The 25,175-nt window shown below is 43.2% G+C and overlaps 1 protein-coding gene across 1 annotated transcript in view; it reads right to left on the bottom strand.

The window, feature by feature from the left end:
- Positions 1 to 25,175, bottom strand: part of CACNA1C (calcium voltage-gated channel subunit alpha1 C) — a gene marked incomplete at both ends in the record, with an annotated part of 767,761 nt that overhangs the window by 205,048 nt on the left and 537,538 nt on the right. The window contains one exon of the mRNA XM_080704956.1: positions 6,330 to 6,488. Coding sequence (XP_080561082.1) covers positions 6,330 to 6,488 — 159 coding nt within the window. The remainder of the gene's footprint in view (positions 1 to 6,329; positions 6,489 to 25,175) is intronic.

The following is a 25,175-nucleotide window of genomic DNA, read 5'->3' as shown; positions in this document are numbered from 1 at the left end:
CCTGAGGAAACTTTGGCCTCACAATACAAATAAGCATGGAGAATTCTCAGAAGCTTCTGAAATGAAAGATTTTGGCTTATACTCATAGAAAGTATGTATTGACAATGACAAACAGAAGAAGCCTCAGTTCTTATAAATGATTGCCTCTAACAACAGTGAAAATACAGCTGCTGAGGAAGAATATGCTTAGAGTTCTTCATGCAGAGACAAGAAGTTACCCAGAACCTTTTCTTCTTTTATAAGGATCAAAGCAGTTATGACTGTGATTGTTTAGTCCATGCGACAGAGGCCTGTGTAGAAACTATTGGTTGATTGGCTGCGGCTATTCGTCTTTGAATTTGAAAGTGTTTACTCTCAAGACCAAGTGAAAAGATGTAGCTGGGCGTGGTGGCGCATGCTTGTAATCCCTGCGCTTGGGAGGCAGAGACAGGAGGATCGTGCAGGTTCGAAGACAGCCGCGCGCGCTGACTTAGGAGACCCTGTCTCCAAATAAAAATGTAAAAAGAGATCTGGGAGTGTAGCCCGGAGGTAGAAGGGCTTCCAGGAACCCCAGTACCACCAAAAAAAAAAAAAAAAGAATTCATTGATGTAAATGTACAGCTCAATTATTTTTAGTAAATTTACACAGCAGTGCAGCGATTACCACAATCCATTTAAACAATTCCATCGCTCCCTCAGCTTGCACAGGCCTGTATGTAGCCAGGCCTTGCCCCGTACCTAGCCCCTAACCTGATCTGCTTTCTGTCTTCTTAGCTTCTCCTTTTCTTGAAATTTCATATAAATCAATCCATACACTGTGTGGCTTTTTATGCTCCTCCTCTTTCACTTGGCATAACGTTTGAGCTCACCCTTGTTGGTGTGTATTTCAGTCTAGTCTATTCCTTGTTATTTCTGAGCCGTATTATTTCATTGTAGGTTTATTCATTTATCAGTTGATGGACATTTGGGTTCTTCCCAGGTTTGGGCTTTTCTGGATAATGCTGCTTCTAAGTGCCTGTGAGTTCTTTGCTGGAGAACCAAGGAGACAAGTCTGCATCATTGAACTCTGAGCTGTCTGAGGGTATGACAGTGTCTATACTGCTTCTTTATTCCAGGGTCTGGCTCCTGGAAGGATCCACATTAAGGGAACTAAACTGAACTACCCTCTAGTCAAAATGTGTGTGTGTGTGTGTGTGTGTGTGTGTGTGTGTGTGTGTGGTATGTGACTTTTGAAACTGTGAAATCTTTAGAGATTTGAAGGTGAGGCTATATAAAAGAAACTAAAAAGTGAACTCCAAACCTAAATAATACATGAAAAATAGCACACCTAAAAAAACGGAGAATTGAGAGATTGGAAAACCAAGAACCAAATAGATCACAAATTCTGTTTAGTTTTCACTCATTCTAGAAATAGCTTTCTAGAGTAATGCGTTTGGTCACTGTGATGAAGTGCTGGCATGATATGAGAGATAGGGCAAATAAAAGAGAGAGAGAGAGAGGGAGAGGGAGAGGGGAAGGGGGAGGGGGAGGGGGAGGGGGAGGGAGAGAGGGAGAGAGAGAGAGAGAGAGAGAGAGAGAGAGAGAGAGAGAGAGAGAGAGAGAGAGAGAGGACACTAAAGGGAAGACTCCCCAGTTCTCTTTGTTTTGGTTTGGATACAGAATGTTCCCTGGAAAAGCTCATGTACTGCAGTGCAAAAAAATGTTCAGAGGAGAAATAACTCAATTGCTAGGGTTCTAATCTCACCAGTGGATAAATCCACTGATGGCTTAATAATCTGAATGGATTTATTGGGTGGTAAGGTAGGTAGGTAAGGTATGGGTGGAGGAGGTAAATCACTGGGGCTGTGGCCTTAGGACTATGTGTGTTCATTTATTCATTTATATTCTCTCTCTCTCTCTCTCTCTCTCTCTCTGGCTTCCATGTTGCGAGAGACACCTTCTTCTGCACACCCTGCCACTGCTGCCACCACCATTTATGCTTTGGAGCTGGCCCTAATGGACTAAAACCCGAGGCCATGACCCCCATAAATCTTTCCTTCTCAGGGTTTTGTGTCAGGTATTTAGACCACAGTGGTGAGAATGCTGACCGACACTCTCTTTCTTGTGTTTTGCTTTTTTAGTGGCATTAAGATGTTATGGTTCTTCACATTCTGACGGTGTTTCTGTACCCCAAACTCCTAAAACGGCAGAAATATGGACATGGAGAAGGCTCCCAGAGTGAGCTCCAAGTTCCTCAAGGAAGGAAAACATACTTGGGGTTTTACAAATATATGTTATAAAGAAAATAGCATCAGAGGGAAGTGATCTCATTAATAAAAGAGAAAGGGACAAGATTCAGAAAGATCATTATCCACAGGCTCAAGTGCCTCTCTGCTATTTTAAATCTGTCTTGAACAACAATAAAAAGATTGGGGAACAATTAAGAAGCAGTGATGATCTGGTAAAAATAGGTATCTATAAAAAGCACTAAAGGGAACACTTGAATAATGCGTGCACACACACAAATCAGCAGGTCCTAGCAACGTGTACCCTAGGGTGAGGGGAAGTTAACTACACATGAAGATGTGCTGGTTCTCTTCTGCAAGTCCTGAAGTTTTGAGGAGGAAAGCAGGAACAAGAAGGGGTATAAACAAAGCTAAGTGGGCTCTACATTTTGAAATAAAAATGAAGAAAGGTAGAGTCACTCTACAAAGTCCACATGAAGATTCTGGTAAGCCGGGCGTGGGGGCGCACGCTTTTAATCCCAGCATTCAGGAGGCTGAAACCAGAGGATCGCGGTTCGCGGACAGCCTCAGCTACTTACTGAGGCTCTCTGCAACTCAGTGAGACCCTGTTTCAAAATAAAGAATAAAAAATTGGACAGGGGGAGTAGCTCAGAGGTCAAATGCCTCTGGGTTCCATCCCCAGACCTGCAAAAAAAAAAAAAAAAAGATTCTGGTAAAATGATGACGGCAAAGATTGGGGGAGATTTTAGAAACGCAGCAAATACCAACAAGAACTGAGATCCTGGGAGAGCACCAGTCAGGGTTTCCAAGGAGAAACCACCAAAAACAAAATCAATTACTTTTTGAGTTCCCAACTTTACAGAGTGAATATAATGAAGGTGAATTCATTGCTAGGTTTTAAGCAACCAATTCTCTGCCAGTCTCAGGGGTAATTATTGTGCTTGGGAGAGCTATTCAGAGTGACCTGGCTCTGAGAACCATCAGACAGATGGGACAACCAGAAACAAAAGGTATTGGCATATGGCGCTGTATCTGTTGAGGAACCAAGAAGGCGCCTTGCAGATGTCTCTGGGATTAGGGGAAAATTGTCTCTTCTGAGACCATTTCCACTGGAGACTGCCCACAGAGACAGCAGCCTAAGGGCAAAACAATGGTCCACCTGGCCAGCCCCATACCTTTTTTTGTATAGATTTTATAGGAAACATGGCTCATAAACCAATGTATTCTAGAATCTAGAAGTATATAAAATTCATTGTCTGTGAAACGTCAAAGTGTAAAAAATAATTTGATGTAAATACCAATAAAAATTGTAACAAGGACTTACATAGCATTTTGGTATAACCTAAATAAGTGGAAAATATGGTAATACAATCCAAAGTCTAAAATAAAAGAGAAAAAAAAAACACCCATTCCAAAGGTTCTCCAAAACTCTCCAACACACATTGGAATTGGTTTCAAAGATTACAGGTTTTCTGTCTTCTACTGTATGGCTGTATTGAGTATGTCCAGATTCCTGCACATGTTCTTCCTTACTGGGGCTAGTCACTATGTGGGTGCACGAGGCCCAGAAGACAGAAGTACAATATTCTGTTGGGAGTGACAGGATGGGTGCCTGGGTTGTCATCAGATGGCAGGTGAGCTGAGTGCAGAGTGTTTAAGAGGACAGGCTCTGCAGCTGAGCCTCCTCCGCCCCCTTCCAACAGGGAGTCTTGTTCTACACATAACTGAGGTCACCTTGCTGGTGGTGCCTGGCGCAGTGCCTCTCCTGGAACACTTCACTCATGCATTTTCCATAGTGGAAGCCTACTTCTCTTCTGAACTTGTAGGGTAAAGATAAAACCCACCACATGAATAATCTGGTGAGTCTTACAGTGGCACACAAGTCACATCTCAGGTACTTTCCTTGGTCCTATTTGCTATGGGGACAATATGACCCTAAACTGGCTACTCCAATTGGTGAGGCCACATCTGGTCTTTGTCCTAAGAGCTGAGGAGACCATAAAGCCTTCAGTGCTTTATACTGGACCCTGTGACTGTGTCCTGGGGAGAGGTGCCATCTTGTTTTCCTTGTCATACACCCACATTTTCTTGCTGTTTTCTGTCCGAGAACTGATAACAAAGCCCAATGGCTTCTAATCATTATTCAGGGCTGCTTAGTACCACAGCCCCTTGCAGGGTCCTTGGCACCAGTAGAGACTACTTTTGCTATTTACCCACTAGAGTGATAAAAATGATCTGTGGTTTTTGGAGCAGTTCTTCTTGGCTTAGTGGTGAACAGACAGTTGACAGCACGGCAAGGTTGCTGTCTTGGGCTCTATGGCAGATTTCACCGTCTTGTTCCCCCTCATTTCATTGGTGAGCCTCAACCATCAGTCACTGCCAAATAGATGTGGAATCTATGAAAGTCTGTATCTCTGTGACTGCCTGAGGAGTTTGGATCAAATGGGTCATTGATCATTTCAATATAACTGCATAAACTAATTTAGATATAATAAATCAGCTCTTAAGGAGGTCTGAGAATGGAACTCCAACAAAACCACACCATTGATATAAATGTATTTTTCCAGGAGTACCTGCAGATTAAACTGTATAAAAGGAAGTGTTGGGATTAAAGAAGAAATACTATTCATTATATTACTTAGTATTTCTTTAAATGAGGCTGAAAAATCTCAGAATTTTAGTCGCAGGCAAGAGTTGGTATTTTCAATTTTAAAAACCATATATTTTAAAACATGATAATTTATTTTATTCAATTATGACCAAAGTAATTTGAAAATTCACTCGAGAGTGAACAGCCTCCTCTTAAACAGTCTCTCAAAAAAAAAAAAGTAAAGCTACTGAGTGATTATGTGACTGTAGACTTGTCGTTTTTGTTTGTATTTTGAGGGCTAAAATCATGTGGTAATGACCTAGCAACCTTGAAAATACCCAGCCCATCCATCCAATCAAATCAGATAATTCATGCCATGTAACCAAATTTGGTTTCTGAATATGAAGTATCCATTTCACTCTTTATTGTATAGATGCTCTCCAACCTCGCTCCCCAAAGCAATGGAGACCAAATTTAATTTAATGTCTGGGCTGAATGGGAATGAGAAACAGTAGAGATGCAGAGGGAGAAGGCATGCATCAATACTCCAGACAGATGCTCTCTTTCCACCAAGATGCCAAACACTAAGATGACAGATCTTTGTTGTTTGGGGGAAGAAAGTCATATAAATTTAACACTGCTAACCCCTTTGGGGTGGGAGATATTTTTTCAACAAGTTCTTTTTTTGTAAACTGCTTTATATGCCTGTTTAAAGCCTTATCAATTTCTGTTTAAGTGTTTTTTTTAAAGGTCAAGCTGAGATGTTAGTAACTTAAGACAGCAGTTTATAGCATATCCTGCAAGCCAAAACTCTGGTGCCACTCAGGGAAGTGCTTAATGAACCAGTACTGCTTGTTAAATATATTGATTTATGAAAGGACCACAAAGAGAAGAGTCTCAGGAAGGAAAGGACAGAGAGTCATGAGCTAGCGCTAAACTTCCTCCTTAAGGAATAGAAATGTGGCTGTTGATAAGGGAGGCAATTCCACACCTGCCTCCTCTCTATCCTGGGATAGGGGTCCAGGGACTTCTGCCCATAAATGGATATAAAAACATTAATTTCAGAGAATCCAGGATCAGCAATGGGAGGGTTGTGAGCACACAGTTGTGATGGGCTACAGTGTCAGCTGAGGATGTGCCTGTCTTCCAGGAAAGGCTTTTGATGACGAGTCACACTGGCATGCTGACAGAGCAGAGACATACACAGTCACTGGGCTCATACCAACTCTCAAAGTATTGGCTTCAAAAGTGATGAACTGGCAAGTGATAGATCTCAAATCATGTAGTTCATTTAAACAGTGTTTAGTAGTGCTTGACAAAGCTCAAATTTGACCATTTTAATAGTGATCCATTTCAGTGAAAATGAAAATAAGAAATGAGAGGAAATGAATACTGATCATTGCCTCTCCCTTTACCACGGTCTGGAAACATGGGGATATGAATGAAAGGGGGCCGTCTCGGGTTCCACCGGACAGGTAGTGGCAGCACATTCACCTGAGCCTCTGGGAACTTTCCACCCAGAGCCCTGCTCTTACCTGCAATGCCCTCCTGGTTGTAGCAAGTTTTATGCATCTTCCCCATGAAGAGCTCCAGGCCGATGATAGCATAGATGATGATGACAAACAGCACAAGCAGGGCGATGTGCAGTAGGGGCACCATGGCCTTGATGATGGAGTTCAGGACCACCTGGAGACCTACAATGACAGCATCACCCAGAGTGACAACACAGAATGCCAGCCTCCACTTACCGGGCCCAGAATGCCACACCCACACAGTCATACGCGGTCTTCCCATCAGCTCCGCAGGTGGGCATCATGAGTCCCATTAAATTTTTTTTTTTTATATTTCTTGTGGTACTAGGGATTGGTCTCAGGGGCATTCTACCTCCAAGCTACACACCCCAGCTCTATTTTATGTTTTTTATTTTGAAACAGAGTCCCACTAGGTTGATGAGAATCTCACTATTTGTTCTCTCGAGATTCAAGGACTTGAACCTGCAATCCTGTGGTCTCAGTCTCCCAAGTACTGGAACTATAAGTGTGTACCACCATGCCCACCTTTTGTTTTTATTCTCTTTATTTTTGTGGTAATGGGGATGGAACCCAGGGACTTTCTACCTCCAGGATATACTCCTAGACCTATTTTTATATTTTATTTGGAAACAGGGTCTCTCTGAGTTGCTGAGAGCCTCACTAAGTAGCTGAGGCTGGCTTCGAACCTGTGATCCTCCTGTCTCAGCCTCCCAAGTACTGGGATTACAAATGCATGCCACCACACCTGGCTCTTATTTTTATTCTTAAATAGGGTCTTACTGAGTTACCATGCACTTCTGGCCTTGAACCTGCAATCCTCCAGTTTTAGCCTCCCAAGTACTGGGATAACAGGCATTTGCAACCATGCTTAACAAGAGCCCTACTTTTTAGATGAGGAAATTGAGGCTTAAGGTCATATAGTCAGTGAGTGACAGAGCAGAGATCTAAATCCAGATTGGCCTGACTCCAACTCTGTCTTGGAGGCACATCCGAGTGAAAAGACTGGCAGATGCTGTACTTCCAAGGGGAAGAACACGTTGTTTTCATCCATAACTATCCAATCTTTTAATATCCCATCTTAGAGACGACTTAGCACCTTCCCCTCTTAGAGCAGAGTTCAGTACAGCGAGAACTCACTTGGACTACAGACAGCCAAGCAGGAACTTGTTTATCCCTCAAGGCTTCTTCATGGTGGTATTACCAGAGTCTGTGGCTGACCTCTCTGCTGTAAGACATGGGTTGGCCTGGTTGACAGGCATCCAGGAGAGTGGGTCTTCCTCTGCAGAAACTGACTTATCACCAGGGCAACCTAGGTGGTGGGACCTCTGTGGCAGTGCTGAGGAAACAGCTCGGAAGGTGTCTTTGCTGGATTAAACAAGTGCACCATTCCTCACTACAGCATCCTACCCGGCTGCTTTCCTCCAGGAGAAACATTATAGAACATTATACTTCCAATCAAAAGCCTCATAGGAAGAGACCTGTTTGATGGCAAGGAGTTTCGGTTAGAGGGGGAAAAGTTCTGGAGATGGATGATAGTAATAATTGCACAACAATGTGAATATACTTAGGGCTGCACAATTAAAAATGATCAAAATGTCAAGCTATATAACAAATGTATATAACCATAATAAAAAGTGTAAAAAAGCAGGGCATGGTGGTGCATGCTTGTAATCCCCGTGCTTGGGAGGCGGAGACAGGAGGATCGCGCAGGTTTGAAGCCAGCCGTGCGCTGGCTTAAGAGACCCTGTTTCCAAATAAAAGTATAAAAGAGGCCTGGGAGTGCAGCCCAGAGGTAGAAGGGTTTCCAGGGACCCCAGTACACACAGAGTGCAGCCCGGAGGTAGAAGGGTTTCCAGGGACCCCAGTATACACGGTGTGCGAACCCCCCCCCACACACACAGTGTAAAAAGTGCTCAAATACCATCGTAGAAAAAAAGGAGCATGTGAAAAGTCCCATGGAGCTCACGGGTTGTACCCATGTGCTCCATGGGGTGTGTGGGCTTGTTTTACTGTCTAGTGAGTAGGAGGCCCCCCTTATTTAAAGGGTCCACCACACCATAAATAGCATAGCAAGAAGGCTTTTGTGTAAAGAAAATGTTGTAGGTCTTCATTTGCCAGTGGCAAAGAGGTGGTTACCTGCAGATCACCCCCAGATAACACCCAGCCCCAGATAGTTACTGGTGAGTTTATTCACAACCCAGAGGAGGAGGAGGAGGGTTCAGGGCAGCTTCTCCTTCCTTCTATCCAGGCAGTTGTGTAGAAAATCACTTTGTGGGTCATGTTTGAAACATAATAGTCCACCTGCCTCTGAATCCCAAACTGAGGTCACTTTTAAAGTCTTTATTCAACTTCCCCACCTCCCCAGTGTTGGCTCATGCCAGCAACGGAGGTCCCTCCACCTGTCGGGGGATGGAGTATCACCCTCTCCCAGACTCGAGGCAGTCACTGGCGCTCTGAGCTCCAGTGGAGTGGTTTTCACAAGGCTAATTAGAAGAATTCTCCCCAGCTATTAAGCCAAGCTGGGGAGAGGGGAAAAAATTAAAGAGAAAAAGCTGGAATAATTTTACCTGTGAATTAATGAGAGTGCTTTGCAGCCTCCCATTAGAACAAGATGTTTTCAGATCCAAATGATTCCATTAATTAGCAAGTTGTACACACATTAGTGTTAAAGTATGCGAAGCCAGGAAGAAAGTTGTGCTGCAAAGCAACTCTGAGAGGTGGCTGCCGGCGGGGGGGGGGGGGTGTCTTCTAAATGCTGTTCCCTGCAGGGGCAGGGAACCCCACTTCTGGCTGCCCAGGTCATGAGGGAGGTGTCTCATCAAGCCTTTAGTGCTATTATGCTTTGAATCTGTAATGTTCCCCAAAGACTCATGTGTTGGAGGCGTGGTTCTCAGTGTAGCTGTGCTCAGAGGCAGGTTCTCGGGAAATGACTGGATGAGAGAGCCCTGACCTCATCAATGGAGGAACCCACTGATGGGTGCATAGCTGATGGCCCTATTGGGAGGTGGTGAAACCTTAGAAGGTGGGGCCTAGTTGTAAAAAGTGGGTCACCAAGGGGTGCACCCTGGAAACATCTTGCCCACAGTCCTCTGCTTTCCTGGCCACCATGATGTGCACAGCTCTGCCCCACCACATTTCCCACCATGACAAGCCCAGAGCAACAGAGACAGCTGACCATGGGCCACACTGCTAAAACTGTGAACCCAAAGAAACCTTCCTTCCTATTGTGTTATTTCAGGTATTTTGTCAAAGCATCAGAAAGCAGACAGAAGTACCAGCCTCAAAGATCAAGAAAAGGTGGGTTGGTAGACAAAGGAGATATGGATAAGGAGGTCCCCTCTAGGCAGCAGCCAGAGGGTTTGGTCTAAGGCTGCCTCAGGCTTCCAAAACCTTTAATGTCTCCCTTGTTTTTAGGATGAAGACCAAGTTCCTTTTGTGCACTGCAAGGTCCTGTAGGAACAGGCTCCTCTCACTCCCAGCCCCTGTCTCTCTCTGGGCTCTAATTAAACAACATTTCTTTTAGGTGCAAATATGCTATACAGTCACGCACTGTGCAACAATATTTTGATGAGGGAAGGACTACATGTATGCCAGTGGTCCCATAGGACAGGAGGGAGCTGAAAACTCCCCATTGCCTAATGACATTGTGGTGTCCTAGTATCACAGCACAAGGCCTGCAAGAACAACTATGTGTCTGGCTTATGTATTTATTAAAGTCCACTTTTTATCATTTTTAGGGTATAACCCTACTTATAAGAAAAAAGTTTAAATGTTAAAAAAAAGTTAAAAGTATGTTGTGCGATGCTGGCAGCAGCCTCCCGCGTGTTTACTGCACCTCTTGGTTGTATCAAGAGGCTGTGTGCAGTGACGGACCCATGCCACCTAGGTCTGTGTAAGTGCAGACTACGTTGTTCAGAGAATGAAAAAATCGCCTAACAGCACATTTCTCAGAATGCAGCCCCGCTGCTAAGCACTGTGAGACTGCCCTTCCTCCTAGAACACCTTTGCCTCATTCCTCCCTCTGCATCCTTCAGCTCAACTCAGCCACCTCTTTTCCCAGTGATCCCTCCTCAGACCCTCAGACCAGAGACATCTCTTTTGTTCTCCATCTTCTTGGAAACACTTGTTTACCTTTGGAGCATTCATCTTGGTTAGAAATGGTATGCTTATTATAACGATTTAGAAATATTTATATCTGCCTTCCACATGAGGTCAAGTTTTGTGAAGATGGGGACGGTACCAGCTTTTCTTGCAGGTTTATCATTAAGGCCTGGCTGGGTGGAGAATGCCTAGCGGGCACTCAGTAAGTATTTACTGAAAAAGTGACAAACGTATCACTTAAATGAATGTAACTGCTACCATGGGTCACTAGTGGGCAGTGCTGCAATCGGATGTGCCGTACCGGTTGGTACAGAGAGAATCAGTGTCCCAGGGAAGGCCAGAGGCTGCAAAGAGGCCAAAGGGAAGTCAAGATAGCTTTGGGCTTCATTCCACCTGTTCCTACATAGTGCTCTGTTCCACACATTCCCCTCTCAGTTGCTGGCTGCACTGCCTACCTGAGCCCCCAGGCCAGGAGACCTATTCCCCAGACCCCTCCTTCCAATCAGTTTCTGAATCCTGCCAGTTTGATTTTGAACTATCTTTAGCCATGCATAATTTTTGCTATATAAATAATGCATGCTAATTATACAGAAAACCAGAAAATACTTATTATAGAGTAATTAGAAAACATGGGGGGGCAGATGAGAAAGGGAATCACTCACTGTCCCATCACCCAGAGAGAACCGATGCTAGCTCCCAGTGCCTATTTTGGACGTTTTAGTCTATGGCTTGTTTTTACCCTCTCCTCTTGGTGCTCGCCATCAGGATAACTGCCCTTCCTGGTTTCAGGTTTGCCCTGTCTTCATGCCACAGTTAAATGACTCTTACTAAAGTTCATGAGGAAACATGTCACTTTGGAAAGTGCTCCACTGATGGGTCAAAATCACCTCCTCCTTCCCAGGTTTGAGCTCTGATGAGCCAGTTTCCTCCTCACACTCCAGCAATGCATTGCAGGGCCACCTGGAGGTATGTGGGTCCAGGGCTCCACATCCCAGCGCACGCTTTTCTCCCTGCCTGACATGCCACCCCCTGCCTGTCTTCCTGTCTTTGACCTCAGGCATGGAATAGGGACTCAACACACGGGGAGGTAAGTCACACCAGGAAGCACAGGATGCCTTTGGAAGACAGAAACCACAGTAAGGAAGGAGTTTTGGAAACCACATCATTCCAGGGGTCATTAAAAGAAACTGAAGAGAAGAAAGGGATAAGGCTTATGGAATGAGAAAAGGATATAGTCAGGAGGGTGACGTCAATGATTTTCATGGAGTTTAAACCACTATTTTGAGGAGGGAACAACTGGTGATTTCTGGATGAGCACATGGATAGAACTAGTATCAACTAGAAGTGTACAGAAGAGATTTAGATTCAACAAATAAATTCTGTCTAAGAAGCAGACCTCCTGAAGGTGGAGTGGGCTGTTTTAACAGGTAGCGGGTTCCCCATCCTCCGGGGTGTTTGCACACAGACTGAATAAACTCTTGAGGGAGGGCCTTGGTGAGGATTCTACCATTGGCAAAGATTGCCCTGCAATGCCAGAGCATCCTGTAACCTCACTGACCTTCATGTTCTGCAGACTCACATGGGCCAGGTGCAGTCCTCAATGCTCTTTTGGGACTATTCTGTTTCCTCCTGGCAACAACCTTATGAAGTAGGAACTATTGTTAACAACTGTTTAAAGATAAGTATAGTGAGCTGACCTTCCACAGGCACCCAGCCAGTGAGTGGGGGCAGGGAGCGCAGTGCCATGCCAAGTGGTCTGGCTCTGGAGCCCGTGGCTTCACTACTGTGCTCTTGAACTGTGGCTCTCAGCCTCCAGGATCCATGCCCCTAAAGCAGTAACGCATGTTCCCAGCATCTGCTGGGAGGGAGAGCTAAGGATAGTTTCTGCTTTCAGGAGAGCCCAGTTGTTTCCAAGGCTGGTCCAGGAAAGGCTCCTAGGCTCTGCTTGGTTTCCTCATGGGCCACCAGGAATGGCAAAAGCCAGGCTGGTATAAGAAAGCATGGGGCTAAAATCCTTCTCTCCGTTCATCACACAGTTTGGCTCTCAGGGACTGGGTGTTTAATAGCTTCTTCTTAGGACTGGATCATATCCATCTCAGAAACAATTCCCCCAGCTCACATCCTAATTTGGAAAACAGCAAAACATCTCTACCAAGGTGTTCTTCCCAGATAGGCCATGCTTATATGGCTGATAAGCAATTGCTGAGCCCTTCTTTAGGGCTGGCTTCTTATGTCAGTGGAAGAAAATGGGTCCTAGACAAGTCTGGTAAAGCAACTTCTATAAAATGCCCACGGAACACAAAGTGATCATCAAAATGCATGTAGAATGAGCCTGTATTCTTGGCCCTAAATCAGGATCCGAAGTCTGACAAATGTATGTGTATTCATGGGGAGAACAGGATAGAATATTTGAAATAGAATCTATGACTGGAAATTTTGGAATCTGTGGTTCCACACAGGCATGGAGCAAATCCAGTGTCCACTAATTTGCATTTCATGTCCGGTAACCTCTTCTTGGTGGATGCAAAGACTCCTAGAATACATGGCTTCCAGAAAGACCTTCCGGGGAGAGACAGGCTTTGGAAAGCAGCATCGTTTCATGATGGGATTAGAGAAAGGACAGCGATGAATGTAGCCAGCATTTGCAGAATTTCCTTGTCTCCCTTTTATGTTGCTGTGAGGCTCTGGACAGAGAGATGCCTGCATTCCCTCAGGGGTCCAACCTGAAGATTCCAGGTAAGGAAAGGCTGAGAGGATCTACATATATAAATCATACCCTCTTTCCTTAAGCAATCAATAGAAACCACCAACTACGGAAGATGAAATCCAAACCTTTCGTTAAGGTGGTGTTGACTTTAGCCTGCAGGTGCTCAGGCTGGCTAGAGTTGGTGCCTCCACAACACATTACCGCCCATTGATGCATACAAAGCTGGGGACAGGTGGCGCACTCTTTAGTTTTAAAAAAGAGAATCTTACTCTGCCTGGCTTTGGTGATAAATTGTTCTTCTCAAGACTCCAGGGGTAATGTCAAGGAGGTTGAAAATGACTTTATGAACAAAAGTTTGAGAAAAGAGGAAAATGAAAGCTTACTGGGGACAAGAAGTAGCGTGCTAAAGGACCATCTGCTCCAGAACTAGGCCTAAGGACTCACTCTTTCCATGTCACCTCTACCCCTTCCCTTTCCTCTTTTAATTTCAAATTTAAGTCATTAGGGGGTCAAATAGGAGGTGAAAAGAGAGAGATGATGCAGACTCGCCCCTAAACTGGAGATCTTTGCTGATGTTTTCGTTGTTCAGACTCTACACTGACTTATTGCTTTGTAGTTGGTGGCTAGAAATGAATACTCAATGTCCCTAAATATTCAGAGCTGACGAGCCCAGCCCAGCCTTCAGAAAGCAATAAAAAGGATTTGGTGACAGAGTCCACAAGGAAACAAGGCTAAGAATCACTGAACTAAGAAAGAGAACTCAGATTTAGAGAGGTGGTGGGTACAAGTTTCTCATGGACAGATCATGGTTTGTCATACCAGGAAGAGGACTCTGGGATCACCTAACTCAGTGCCTCAATTTCACTCCTACAGTGAGAATTCACTGGCTCTGTTCTATGGTCCGCCAGCTGTGCTAGGTCTGGGGTCTATAGTGGTAAACAGGAGACCCACAGGCATTGCTTGCACAGAGCTTATAAGTGAAACCAAACATTAATCAATTAATCCCACAATCAATACATAATCACACACTGTGTAACAGCCTTAAATGAACAGAAAAGGGTATCATAAGGGTTCACCTTTCACAAGCAGGTGGAGGAAGGCTTGCTCAGAAAGTGAGGTTGGGACTGAAGGCCAAGTGAGTGTGGTCAGCTGAGTGCAGGTGGATGGGTGCCCACAGAGCAGTGGGGAGGCACCCGCTGCTCTCCCATTGCTTGACCTATGCCTTTCCCCTGGCTCTTTCCACTTCTTAAAGGGAATTACTGGCCAGGCATGGTGATGCACGCTTGTAATACCAGCATTTGGGAGGCAGAAACCAGAGGATTATGGTTCATGGACAGCCTCAGCTACTTAGTAAGGCCCTTTGCAACTCAGTGAGAACCTGCTTCAAAAATAAAAAAGACTAAAATATAGGGCTGGGGTGTGGCTTGGGGGTACAATGCCCATGGGTTCCATCCCTGGTACCTCAAAAAAGAAAAAAGGAAAAAAATGAGGGGAATTACTGGAAGGAGACTGGAGAAACCAGGTCACTGCTTTTGTTTGAAGTCAGGAGGCAGAAATCACTTTCACTTGCAGGAAACCAATACAGGAAACACATTAAGTAAGGCCCTCCCAATAACATCTTCACTTGTAAAATGGAAGAAAGAGCCCTTTCTTATAGCACAGAAGTAGCACAGGCAGGAAGAGAATGTGGTTGAGAGTCCTCCACATCCTCCACATCCATCTGAACCTTCCCACAGACTCAATTCACCTGAAGACAGAGTGGTAGCACCATGTGAGACGCAAGCAGTTCGGAAGGCCTAAGTGAAAATCAGTGCCCAATCAGCCTGGAGCCTGGAAAACATTCCTCCACATCTGGGTGCAGTCTGGGCTGTCCAGAGAAGCTGACTCTGGACCCTGGTGTGGCTCAGGGCCGGTGTGAAAAAGACATATCCTCATGTCTAGGACCAGGGGAGGAGCCAGGACTTGTCCTGGCCTAGGGTTACCCCCTGGGCTTTTAGAAAACAACTCTTTGATATAAGCTGGCTGTCAACCTAGTCAGAGCAGAAAACCATACAGTTTCATCAGAGGCTAATTGGCTGAATGATAACTGCTGAGAGGCAGGCCCACCAAAGCCATTCATGTTTTCTGCATTTTCTGACAAATTTTTAGGGAAACCCAAACAAAATGAGAGAGTCACTAGGTGGTGAGCAAATCCTAAGCTTCCAAAGAGCTCTTCATCTCAGCTCTAAATACCATCTGGAAGGAACAGGTTTCCCTTAAAACAGGTGCTCAAGTAAAGGGTGCCGTCCGTACTGTGTTCACCAAGCCCATAATATCCCTGGATCTCATTCACCTTGGACTTGGGACCCAGGCTTCGAGGAAGTGCAGACAGAGCATCAAGCTCTCCCAACACGATTGGAGGGCTCACCCATCCCCAATAGTGAAGCACAGCTCCATTTTGATTGTGGAAAGCTCTTCCTTCAGGGTCAGGAAGCCCTTATCCTGGCCACTGTGGGTAGTTCTGCCCGAGGAAGAGCAGCACAATGGCTAAAGAATGGGAGCCAAGTGACCGCCTGGAATCCCACCTCTACCACTTCTCAGCCATGTGTCCTACTAAAAGCTATATGATCTCACCATAAAGTGGGGATGACAAGCCAGGTTCAGTGGCACACACATACAATCTCAGTAGTTGGGAGGCTGAGACAAAAGGATCCAGGTTTGAGGTGAGCCTTAGCAACTTAGCAAGACCATATTTCTTCTTCTCCTTCTCCTTCTCCTTCTCCTTCTCCTTCTCCTTCTCCTTCTCCTTCTCCTTCTCCTTCTCCTCCTCCTCCTCCTCCTCCTCCTCCTCCTCTTCCTCCTCCTCCCCCCCCCTTCTTCTTTTTGTGGTACTGGGGATGGAACCCAGGGGCATTCTACCTCTGAGCTACACCCGCAGCCCTATTTTTTATTCTTTATTTTGAAACAGGGTCTCATGGATTGCAGAAGACCTTACTAAGTAGCTGAGGCTATCCGTAAACCATGATCTTATGGTTTCAGTCACCCAATTGCTGGGATTAAAAGCATGCGCCATCACGCCCAGCTGCATGATCCTATTTCAAAATAAAAAGTAAAAAGGGATGGGGGTATAACTCAGAGGTAGAACACTTTTGGGTTCAAACTCCAGGACCACAAAACAAATTTATGTAAAGTACTGAGAACAGTGTCTGGCCCATGGTAAATTGTATATCAGTGATGGCCGTTACTGTGGTAAGCCAGGCTCTCAGCTGGAACCACTACCCAAGGTGAATGGCATGGCCACCACACTGGGACTTGCTAAAACTCAGATTCGGATTTGGCCAGTCTAAATGGGGCAGGGCGGAACTTTTTATTTCTAATCAGGTTCCAAATGATACATGCCACTACTCCATTCATCATTTTGAGAAGCAAGATTCCCAGAGCAGCAGGAGGCCCAGCTATCTCCTCCCTCCTGCCTTGCTGGGGTCTGAAGTGCTCGTAAGCAGTTACTGGATTTTCATGGGCATGGGGGTATCCTGGTGGCATGACTCTTTCAGGTAATTTGTAATCAGTGAAGCGTTGAACATTGAACATAGAAGACCTAACTGGTGTGGCAGTGCTGCAGGGTTATTTATTAAAATTTCTATGTATTTATAGATACATGATCACTGCTGAGGGCCAGACAGGGAGACATACATCCATGCTACACCACTGAGGAGTGTAAGTGATGTACACTAGTGCTGCCTGTCCGGCAGCAGTAAAAGCTATCCGGGAGAGTTATGGAGGAGACTGGAGACTTCAATGCAAGGCTGTAGCTTCACAAGAATGAGAGGCTAAGGATGAATCTCCACTCTTGACAGGGTGACTTCTGTCATTACCACTTTTACCAAGCTTGTATCCTCAAAGTTACTTATGACCTCTCTTTGGCCAATCTATGCCTCAGCCTCAGCCATCCTTTCCCTCCAACGTTCTTGATTATGCCCTTCCTTACTAAATTCTTGCCTGCAATGGTTGACAATTTTAGTTCTCCTACACCTCCACAACTAATTCCTTCACCTCCTTTATTCTTTCCTTCCCATCCAGACCTCTTTTGGCCTGGAGAATTCTACAGAGACAAAAAGATGCAGTCTCTACCCATGGGAAATTCCAGCCAGTGGGAAGAAGGACATGGAAACAGCCAACTGCAAAATTGGGGAGAATATTTCTAAGAATTGTGCACAAAATGTAGATGCAGAAAGGGAAAGAGACAAACAACTTGGGAAAACACAGAAACAGTTCCCAGAGGAATGGACATATGAGCTGTGCCCACTGGGAGGCTCTCCTCTGCTTTTTTATTGGTTTGATGCCTCGTGTGCAGCTCTGTAAACCAGCTCCATCTCCCTCCCCTTGTTCTCTTTTGCTTTCTTTCTCATTCTCTCTGTGAGAAAATCCACTCACTTCATTCTGCCCTAAGAGTTTAATAGTTATTACCAAGCAGATGAGTCAAAACTGGCATTTGCATTTTCTTTGCCCTGTCTTCTGAGTTCAAGACATTCTCTTCCAGGAGCCTACTTGATATTTCTATCAGGTTATCCCACCATCTCATCACATCAAGAAATCTCAGCTGCAATCCCAGTTCTTGGGAAGCTGAGACAGGAGGATCACAGGTTCACGGCCAGCCTCAGCTACTTAGTGAGACCCTCCTCAACTTAGTGAGACCCTGTTTCAAAACAAAGAATAAAAAGTAGGTCTGGGGGTGTAGCTCGGAGGGAAAATGCCCCTGGGTTAAATCTCCAGTACCTCCTTCCCTCCAAAAAGAAATCTCAACCTCTACCCACATCCTTCTCCCTAAAACAAGTCCCCATAAGGCTGAAAACCGACAGTCACTCTTGCTTGCTTGTCACCATAGGCAAATGCTCCTCAAGGGCACCCATCATCCCTGATGCTTCCCCTTGCAGCTACCGCAGTCCCTACCATCTCCTGTGGAATTGGCAGGTGGGCGTCTTGCCTTCAGTTCCTCTGCACCCCCCCCCCCCAGCCCTTTATGCACTACTGCTCCTTTGCTCATCCTTAAATGCTGCTTTCTTCACACTGCCTATTCAGAAATCTGCAGTAGTTCTCCAGGAGATCACAGAGAGTAGATGCCAAATTCCCTTCTAAGTGATCTGCACATGGTAGGTACTCAAAATTATTTACAGGAAGAAAGCAATCAGGTTTTGACTATCACAACAGTAGGTCTCAGCAGGAAACCAATGGTATATTCAAATTAAAACCATTCAAGGGACTTGGTGCTTTTTAGGAAGGCAGGAGCAGGGTAAGGAGAACCCCAGGGAGAGTGTGATGTCCTGGGGGAGACAGCAGTAGTGATTTCTCACCACCCACAGGCAGGACCTTCTGGAGAGCTGTGAAGATGCCTGCCCAAGAAGCCTACAGGGAAGGATATGGGCACAAGAGACCCCTGACCTCACCCTCCTCCTCCTGCTGACCTCCTGCTGGGCTGTCCATCCACTGAGCCCAACTGGAAGCCTTTCTACATAGCCCACATGGATAGCACCCCCAGCCAGAGAGCAGAGGGGAGGGGAAGGGTGGGTAGCCCAAGAGGTGGGGCACACAGACACCATCTGGAAGGCAAAGTAATGAGCTGGAGGAGCTGGCAAGGTACCTTTGGATCTCAGTGTGCCACCATCACCACTTCATTAAGCCAGGAGGAGTGACCCTATTTGGAGGGCTTCTAGGCTTTGTGAGCCAATAAGCCTCCTCCAGGAAGGGTATTCAAGTAAATATCCTCTGACTCTAACTCACTAGCCAGCTCTCAAGGCTACAGCAGGCTGAGTGTAAAAGCAAACACTCCTATCAGCATTGTGGTCATGATAGTCGGTATCTTCAGTGTCATCCTCATCAGTTTGCAAGTAACAACCCACCCTTACTTCTGATCCATGAGAACCAGTTTGCGACAACTAGGAAATGGAGACATGATGAATCTGGTAGATCACATTCTTTGACTTCATTTAGCTAATGGAGCAACAGAGGCCTTTAATGGTCTCACAAGCTTAATGGTTTTTGAAAGGAAATAAATCTAGAACGAGGAAGGGAGGCAGCTCCCCCATGGGTTAAGGATTAAGTTTGCCACTCTGAGTTTCAGGGTGCCTGATACATTTTTCTACTGGAAGACAATCTTCTGCAGTCTCAATTTTCATGATTTTTGCATGTTTTTACTTGAATGTCCTTATTAATCAGAGATTTTCATTTATTTTTAATTTAAATCTTCCATATTAATACATTTCTGCATCCCATACAAGGTTTGATGAACACTATAGGAGAGCTGTCATCTTAGGAAGGGATGATAGATGTTCTGCTGCCTAATAAATTAAAAGCTTTAAGAGTAATTAAAGTATACACCTTCAGATTGGATGCAATCTTCAGATTGGTATTTGCATTATGGATTGGAAAGAGAAGTTCAGAGAAAAGATGTTAAAATACTTAAATTAGAAGAAAATTAAATATGGCAGAATATGGAGACAAGGTGATCTAAAGCAATCAATAATGATAAAGTTAGCTACCACTTCTTGAGGACTTGACACATTCGAGCAATGTGCTAAGCACTTTACATACATCATTCCATTTATTTCTCTCACTATGTTTACAAATATAAATGAATCAAGCCTTAAGTAAAACAGATAATATGTCTAAGACTACACATCGCATGAATGGTAGAGCAGGAATTAAAAGCTGAGACTTTAAAACTTCTACTACTCAACAACTATCCAGAAAAATGGTAAATACCCTGCACATATGCCACTCACCACCTCTGTGCCTGTGCCATGGAAGACGTTGCTATTGATCATGGCCTCTGTCTCTCTGGTCCCAGGTGTGGCCTAGCAATCCTCAACAGTATATCTTTTGTGACAACTCTAATCCATTGAAAGTGATCAGACCATGGTTTGCCATTCCTTTATACAGTTGCCTCCCTATTGTTGAGAAATTGTGTATCTCTCTGTTATAGACAGAAAAGAAGCAGATCTCTTTTGGCATTTGCCAATGATAGAGATGCCTATGCCCATACTTCTTTTTTAACATTTTTGAAAAGAATTCATGAAATAGAACATGCATGGATATAGAAAACTGCAAAAGATGAAGATTTTTGTAGTACAGGATTTATAAAAAAACAAATAGCCACATAACTATCACTCAGGGTAAGATACAGACCATCACCAGCTCTACAGAAGCCACATTCATACTTCAATAGCAAGTTAAAATGTAATTTGCCACATTAAAAAACTCATGAGTCTATCAATACACGTAGAAAAAATCATTTCACAAGATTCAGCATCCATTTATTTCCCAATCCATTACATTCTCTTCTGTATTTCTCATCTTTTGATTCTCTGTACTTTAATCTCAGTATTTTCTCCTGCCCTCTCAACAGTTCAATAATTCTGTTTTCTGCCGTGCCAAGTCACCTTTTAGACTCATTTACTGCATTTTTCATGTTATCTATTATATTTTTCATTTAAAAAATTTATATTTGTGTCTTTTCTATATTTCCTGGTTCTTTGAAAAATTATCAATCTTGTCTTTGATTTTTAAAAAATATAGTAATACAGTTTTTTTCAAGTCCATATTTGATCTGTTCCAGTATCAGTATCCTCTTTGGGTCTGTTTGCATTCTCTATAGTTTCTTCCCATTTTCATTCATTTATTTTGTTTCCTTGTGTGTGTAGTCATTTTGTATAACTAGTAAGACCTCATTTTCACAAATCCATTTCTCAAAATAATTTGACAACTTTGATGATGTTATCTTTCTCCAGTGAGGATACATACTTATTTCTGTCGGGATCTTTTCCACATTTCGGAAGAAAAAAGAAAATTTAGAATATTTTTCCAGCATTTCTAATTGTCCTCAGTGGAATGGTTGATCCAAATTACCTGATCTGCCACTTCTGAAAGCAAAAATATCTTGCACTTCTTCAGGGAGAACACTCAGGGAAGTGCCCCCATTGTAGTTTTTCCTATCACCTTCATACCAAGATGAGAGAACTGGGTCTTGCAATGTGTGGTCATATCCTACAGGGTTGATAAATATCTGCCAGTACAATTCTCTTAGGGTCAGACCTCGGACAGAGCTTTAGGGAGAGAAGTTTCTGGAGATGAGTTATCTCAGAGTGACATACCTGATGATAAGAGTTAAACAGGAGAACATGATGTTTGGTTGCATTTATTACAGATTATTGCTCTTTTCTTTAGCAATTATAAAAAGTGAAGCTTTGGGGAAAACATAAAAAATTTTCCATGTTTTTGCTGGCAAATTACATCTACTCACAACAGAGTTATCAAGTTGAGTTTCTATGATAACCCTCTTATAGCTCTCTATTTCTCCAATAAATACCTTTATTTCTAGGCAACTCAGTGTTTTCTTCCCTGGCTGTTCTTGGGATAGAGTATAGCAAAGAACCAAGTTTGTTCATTGCTGTCAGCTAATGGCCATTCTATGCGATAAGTTAATCTTTCTGTGCAATTCAAACAAAATGTTCTTAGAATTCTAGGCTTATATATTTCCTCATTTTGGCTCAAATTATTAATGTATCAGTAGGGACTTTAGCACTGATCAAATTTTCTATGGAGGAAAAAATCTCCAAACACTGTACTTAGTTTTTCTTTTAAAAATATATTTTTGATTTAGTGGAGGAAAAAATGCCAACCTATCTCCTTTTATGCCATTAGTAATTGTGTGATCTTGACAAATTATGTCACCTCTTCAGTCTGTAACACCTTTAAAATGAGGACATTGTATGAGAAATACTACTGTCTCTATAATTTTCTGGGATGTTGTTTTACAAATATTTTAAAAATATTCTAATATATCTACTTTATTGAAATGCTTCTGAGGACATACAGTAAGTCCTCAATAAATGTGACAAATGAATTCATATATAACTTATATAGTATGACATTCTATTATATAATATACCATATTATGTAAGACACAGTATATAACCTATAATAGATGGGGAGTATCTTACATATACTGCATATTAATAATTTTATGATTTAAAAATCAAGTATGCTTCCATTTTCTGCCATTTTGGAGTCACAGGTGCCAGACTATTCCTTTAACCACCAACATCTTAAAAACTGGACAAAATAAAAGAGGCAACTGTTTTTGTCAAATTGAGTATAAAGCAGAACAGGTATTTAATCCCTGAAGAAATAGAACTTCTGGGGTGAGCACCATAATCACCCTAGTTCTGGCTAGAAACTATTTCCTGACTACCAAACAAAGAGTGGGAGTCCAAGCAGACCACTGTAGTCCCGCTGATCTGAGAAGGCAGAGGTCAGATGAGGAAGTGGGCAGGTGGTATGGTGTGGTGACACCAAAGAGGAGTCAGCTAGGTGGATAAGGGGCCCTAGAAATGTGTGTAGTGTTACCTGGGTATCTGTGGCTTAGGACTAGGTTGTACAAGTGCAGGGTAGAATCACCGATGCGTGTCAGACAGCAGCTACTGTGGCCCTGAGAGTATGAAAGAGATGCTGCAGGTTAATCAGTGCTAGAGAAAGAGTCATAAATGTCAGGAGGTTGGAGTCCTGGCCCTGTTCTAGCGAAGAAATCTCACTGGCATAATTTCCAATGCAAGCACCAGAAAAAGCACACCTTAGGAATCAGAACCTTACCCTAGAGTAAGATGCCCTCTATACCATCCTGATAAAGCCTAAAACCAAGCCCTAACCAGATCTGAAGGAAAAAAGGATTCTGAAGGTTCAGAGGTTTGGGCTTTCAACTAGCCTGCACCAATAAGCACACAGCCAAGCCTATACAAACTCATGGTGGTCAGCCAGTAACTGAACTGCCTGCTGAAGAATGAACACTTTTAGGAAGATGATAGGATCCAGTGTCTCTACAACATATTAACCATGATTATAATATTCACCAGAAATCACTAGATACATAAATAAACGGGAAACTGTGAAACATAGTCAATAAAGAGCAATCAACAGAGAGACAGAAAATAGGATTGTTCAGATGTCAGATTTAGCAGACAAGGATTTTAAAACAGTTGTATGTATGTATGTATGTATGCATATATGTATGTATGTATCTATCTATATGTATGTTTAAATCAGAGAAAAACATATTAAATGAAATAAATGAGTCTATGGTGTTATAGAGGGAGCAGGATGACTCTATAGATAAATGGAAACTATAAAGGGAACTATGGTAATTCTATAATTGAAAAAATAAGTGAAATAAAATATTTACTGAAAAGACTAAATAAAAATAAAGACAGCAGAGGGAAAAGTGAGCAGACTGGAAAGATAATCAACAGAAATGATACAGTTAGTGGAACGCAGGAAAAAAGAGCAAAGAAAACTGAACAAAGCCTTGGGGACCAACGTGATAATATACAATGGCCAAATGTAGGAGTCCATGGAGTCCCAGAAAGAGAAGAGCACAATTGGGGCCTAAAACAATTATTTCAAGAAATAATGGCCAAACCTTTCTAAACCTGATGAAAATCTCCAATTTATGAGTGAATCTGAGAAGCTCAGGAAACTCCAAGAAGGATCATTACGATGAAAAGCCACACTGAGGCACAATATAGTCAACCTTATAACAACCAATCATTGGGAGAATATTTTGAAAGGAATCAGCAATAAGAGACTTATGTTCAAGAGAATCATGAAAAGAATATCAACAACTTCTCCTCAGAGACAACTGGGGCCAGGAGAAAATGGGGCTACATAGTTAAAGTTATGGAGGAAGGCACTGTCTATCAAGAATTCAATAAGCAGCAAAAATATTTTTTCAAAAAGAGGATGAGATAAAGACATTTTCATATAAATGAAATCTGAGATAATTCATTGGCAGCAGACCTGTATTATAAAAGTGTTATGGGATATTCTTTACTGTGCAGGGAAATTATACTAAAAGGAGTGGAAGCACCAGAAATGGTAAGTTACCAGGCAAATGTAAGAGACTGTTTCCTTTTGTCTCATAGTTTACTTAAAAGACAACTGTTTAAAGTAAATTGATGACACCACAGGGTGTGGTTTATCATGTATGCATAAGTAAAAGATGTGAAACAATCACACAGGTCAGAGTGATTAATGAAAGTGGACTATTTTAAGACTGTAAGGTTAGAACGCTTGTGACTATACATTTAAAACATATAAACTGAGCGTGGTGGTGTGTGATTGTAATCCCAGTACTGGGAAGGCTGAGACAGGAGGATCCCAGGTTTGTGGCCAGCCTCAGCTACTTAGTGAGGCACTCTGCCACTTAGTAAGATCCTGTTTCAAAATAAAGAATAACAAAACAGGGCTGGGGGTGAAGCTAGGAGGTAGAATGCTCCTGGGTTCAATCCCCAGTACTGCAACATATATTGAATATAAATTATACTTTAATAAACTTGCTATGCTTCATTTCTTGAGTGCCCTCTAAAGGTCCATGTGAAGGCTTGATCTCTAGCTTGGTGCTACTGAAACTTTATTGAATGGTCTTCAGGTCAATGGGGAATGCCCTTGAAAGAGATTGTGGACTTCTTTCCTTCCTTCCTTCTTTCCCCTTCTCTTTCTTGCTCTCTCTCCCTCCTTCCCTCCCTCCCTCCCCTCTCTCCATGAGGTGAATCATTGTCATGTGCTCCCTCCCCATAGGCCCAAAGCAATATAGTCAATTGATCATGAACTGAACTTCTGAAACCATAAGTTGAAAAAACACTTTTCTCTGGACAAATCTGATTATCTCAGGCATTTGATACAATAATGGAAGGCTAACGCAAAAGTTATTTTAAAAAACAAAACATAGAAAGTCCTCTTTCTCTTTCCATCCAACTTGGAGCCTAAAGTAGGTAGACAGGAAATCGGACCCATAGGAATACTAATAGCTAATATTCTCTGAAAGCTTCCTATGTTTCAGCACAACTCTAAACACTGCCAGCATTTACTTATTTGATCCTCACAACAACTCCATGAGGTAGGCGCAATTTTTAATCCCGGGAATGTGAACCAAGGCTGTGGTTATTTCATACTGTCTATGGCCTTAGCCACTAACTGTCATGAGAGAATGAACCAAGAATAACAGGTACACAGGC

This window comes from Muscardinus avellanarius (genome assembly GCF_963383645.1).
Source record: "Muscardinus avellanarius genome assembly, chromosome: 11".
NCBI classification, from domain to species: Eukaryota; Metazoa; Chordata; class Mammalia; order Rodentia; family Gliridae; genus Muscardinus; species Muscardinus avellanarius.
This window is presented reverse-complemented; position numbering and strand designations above follow the sequence as displayed.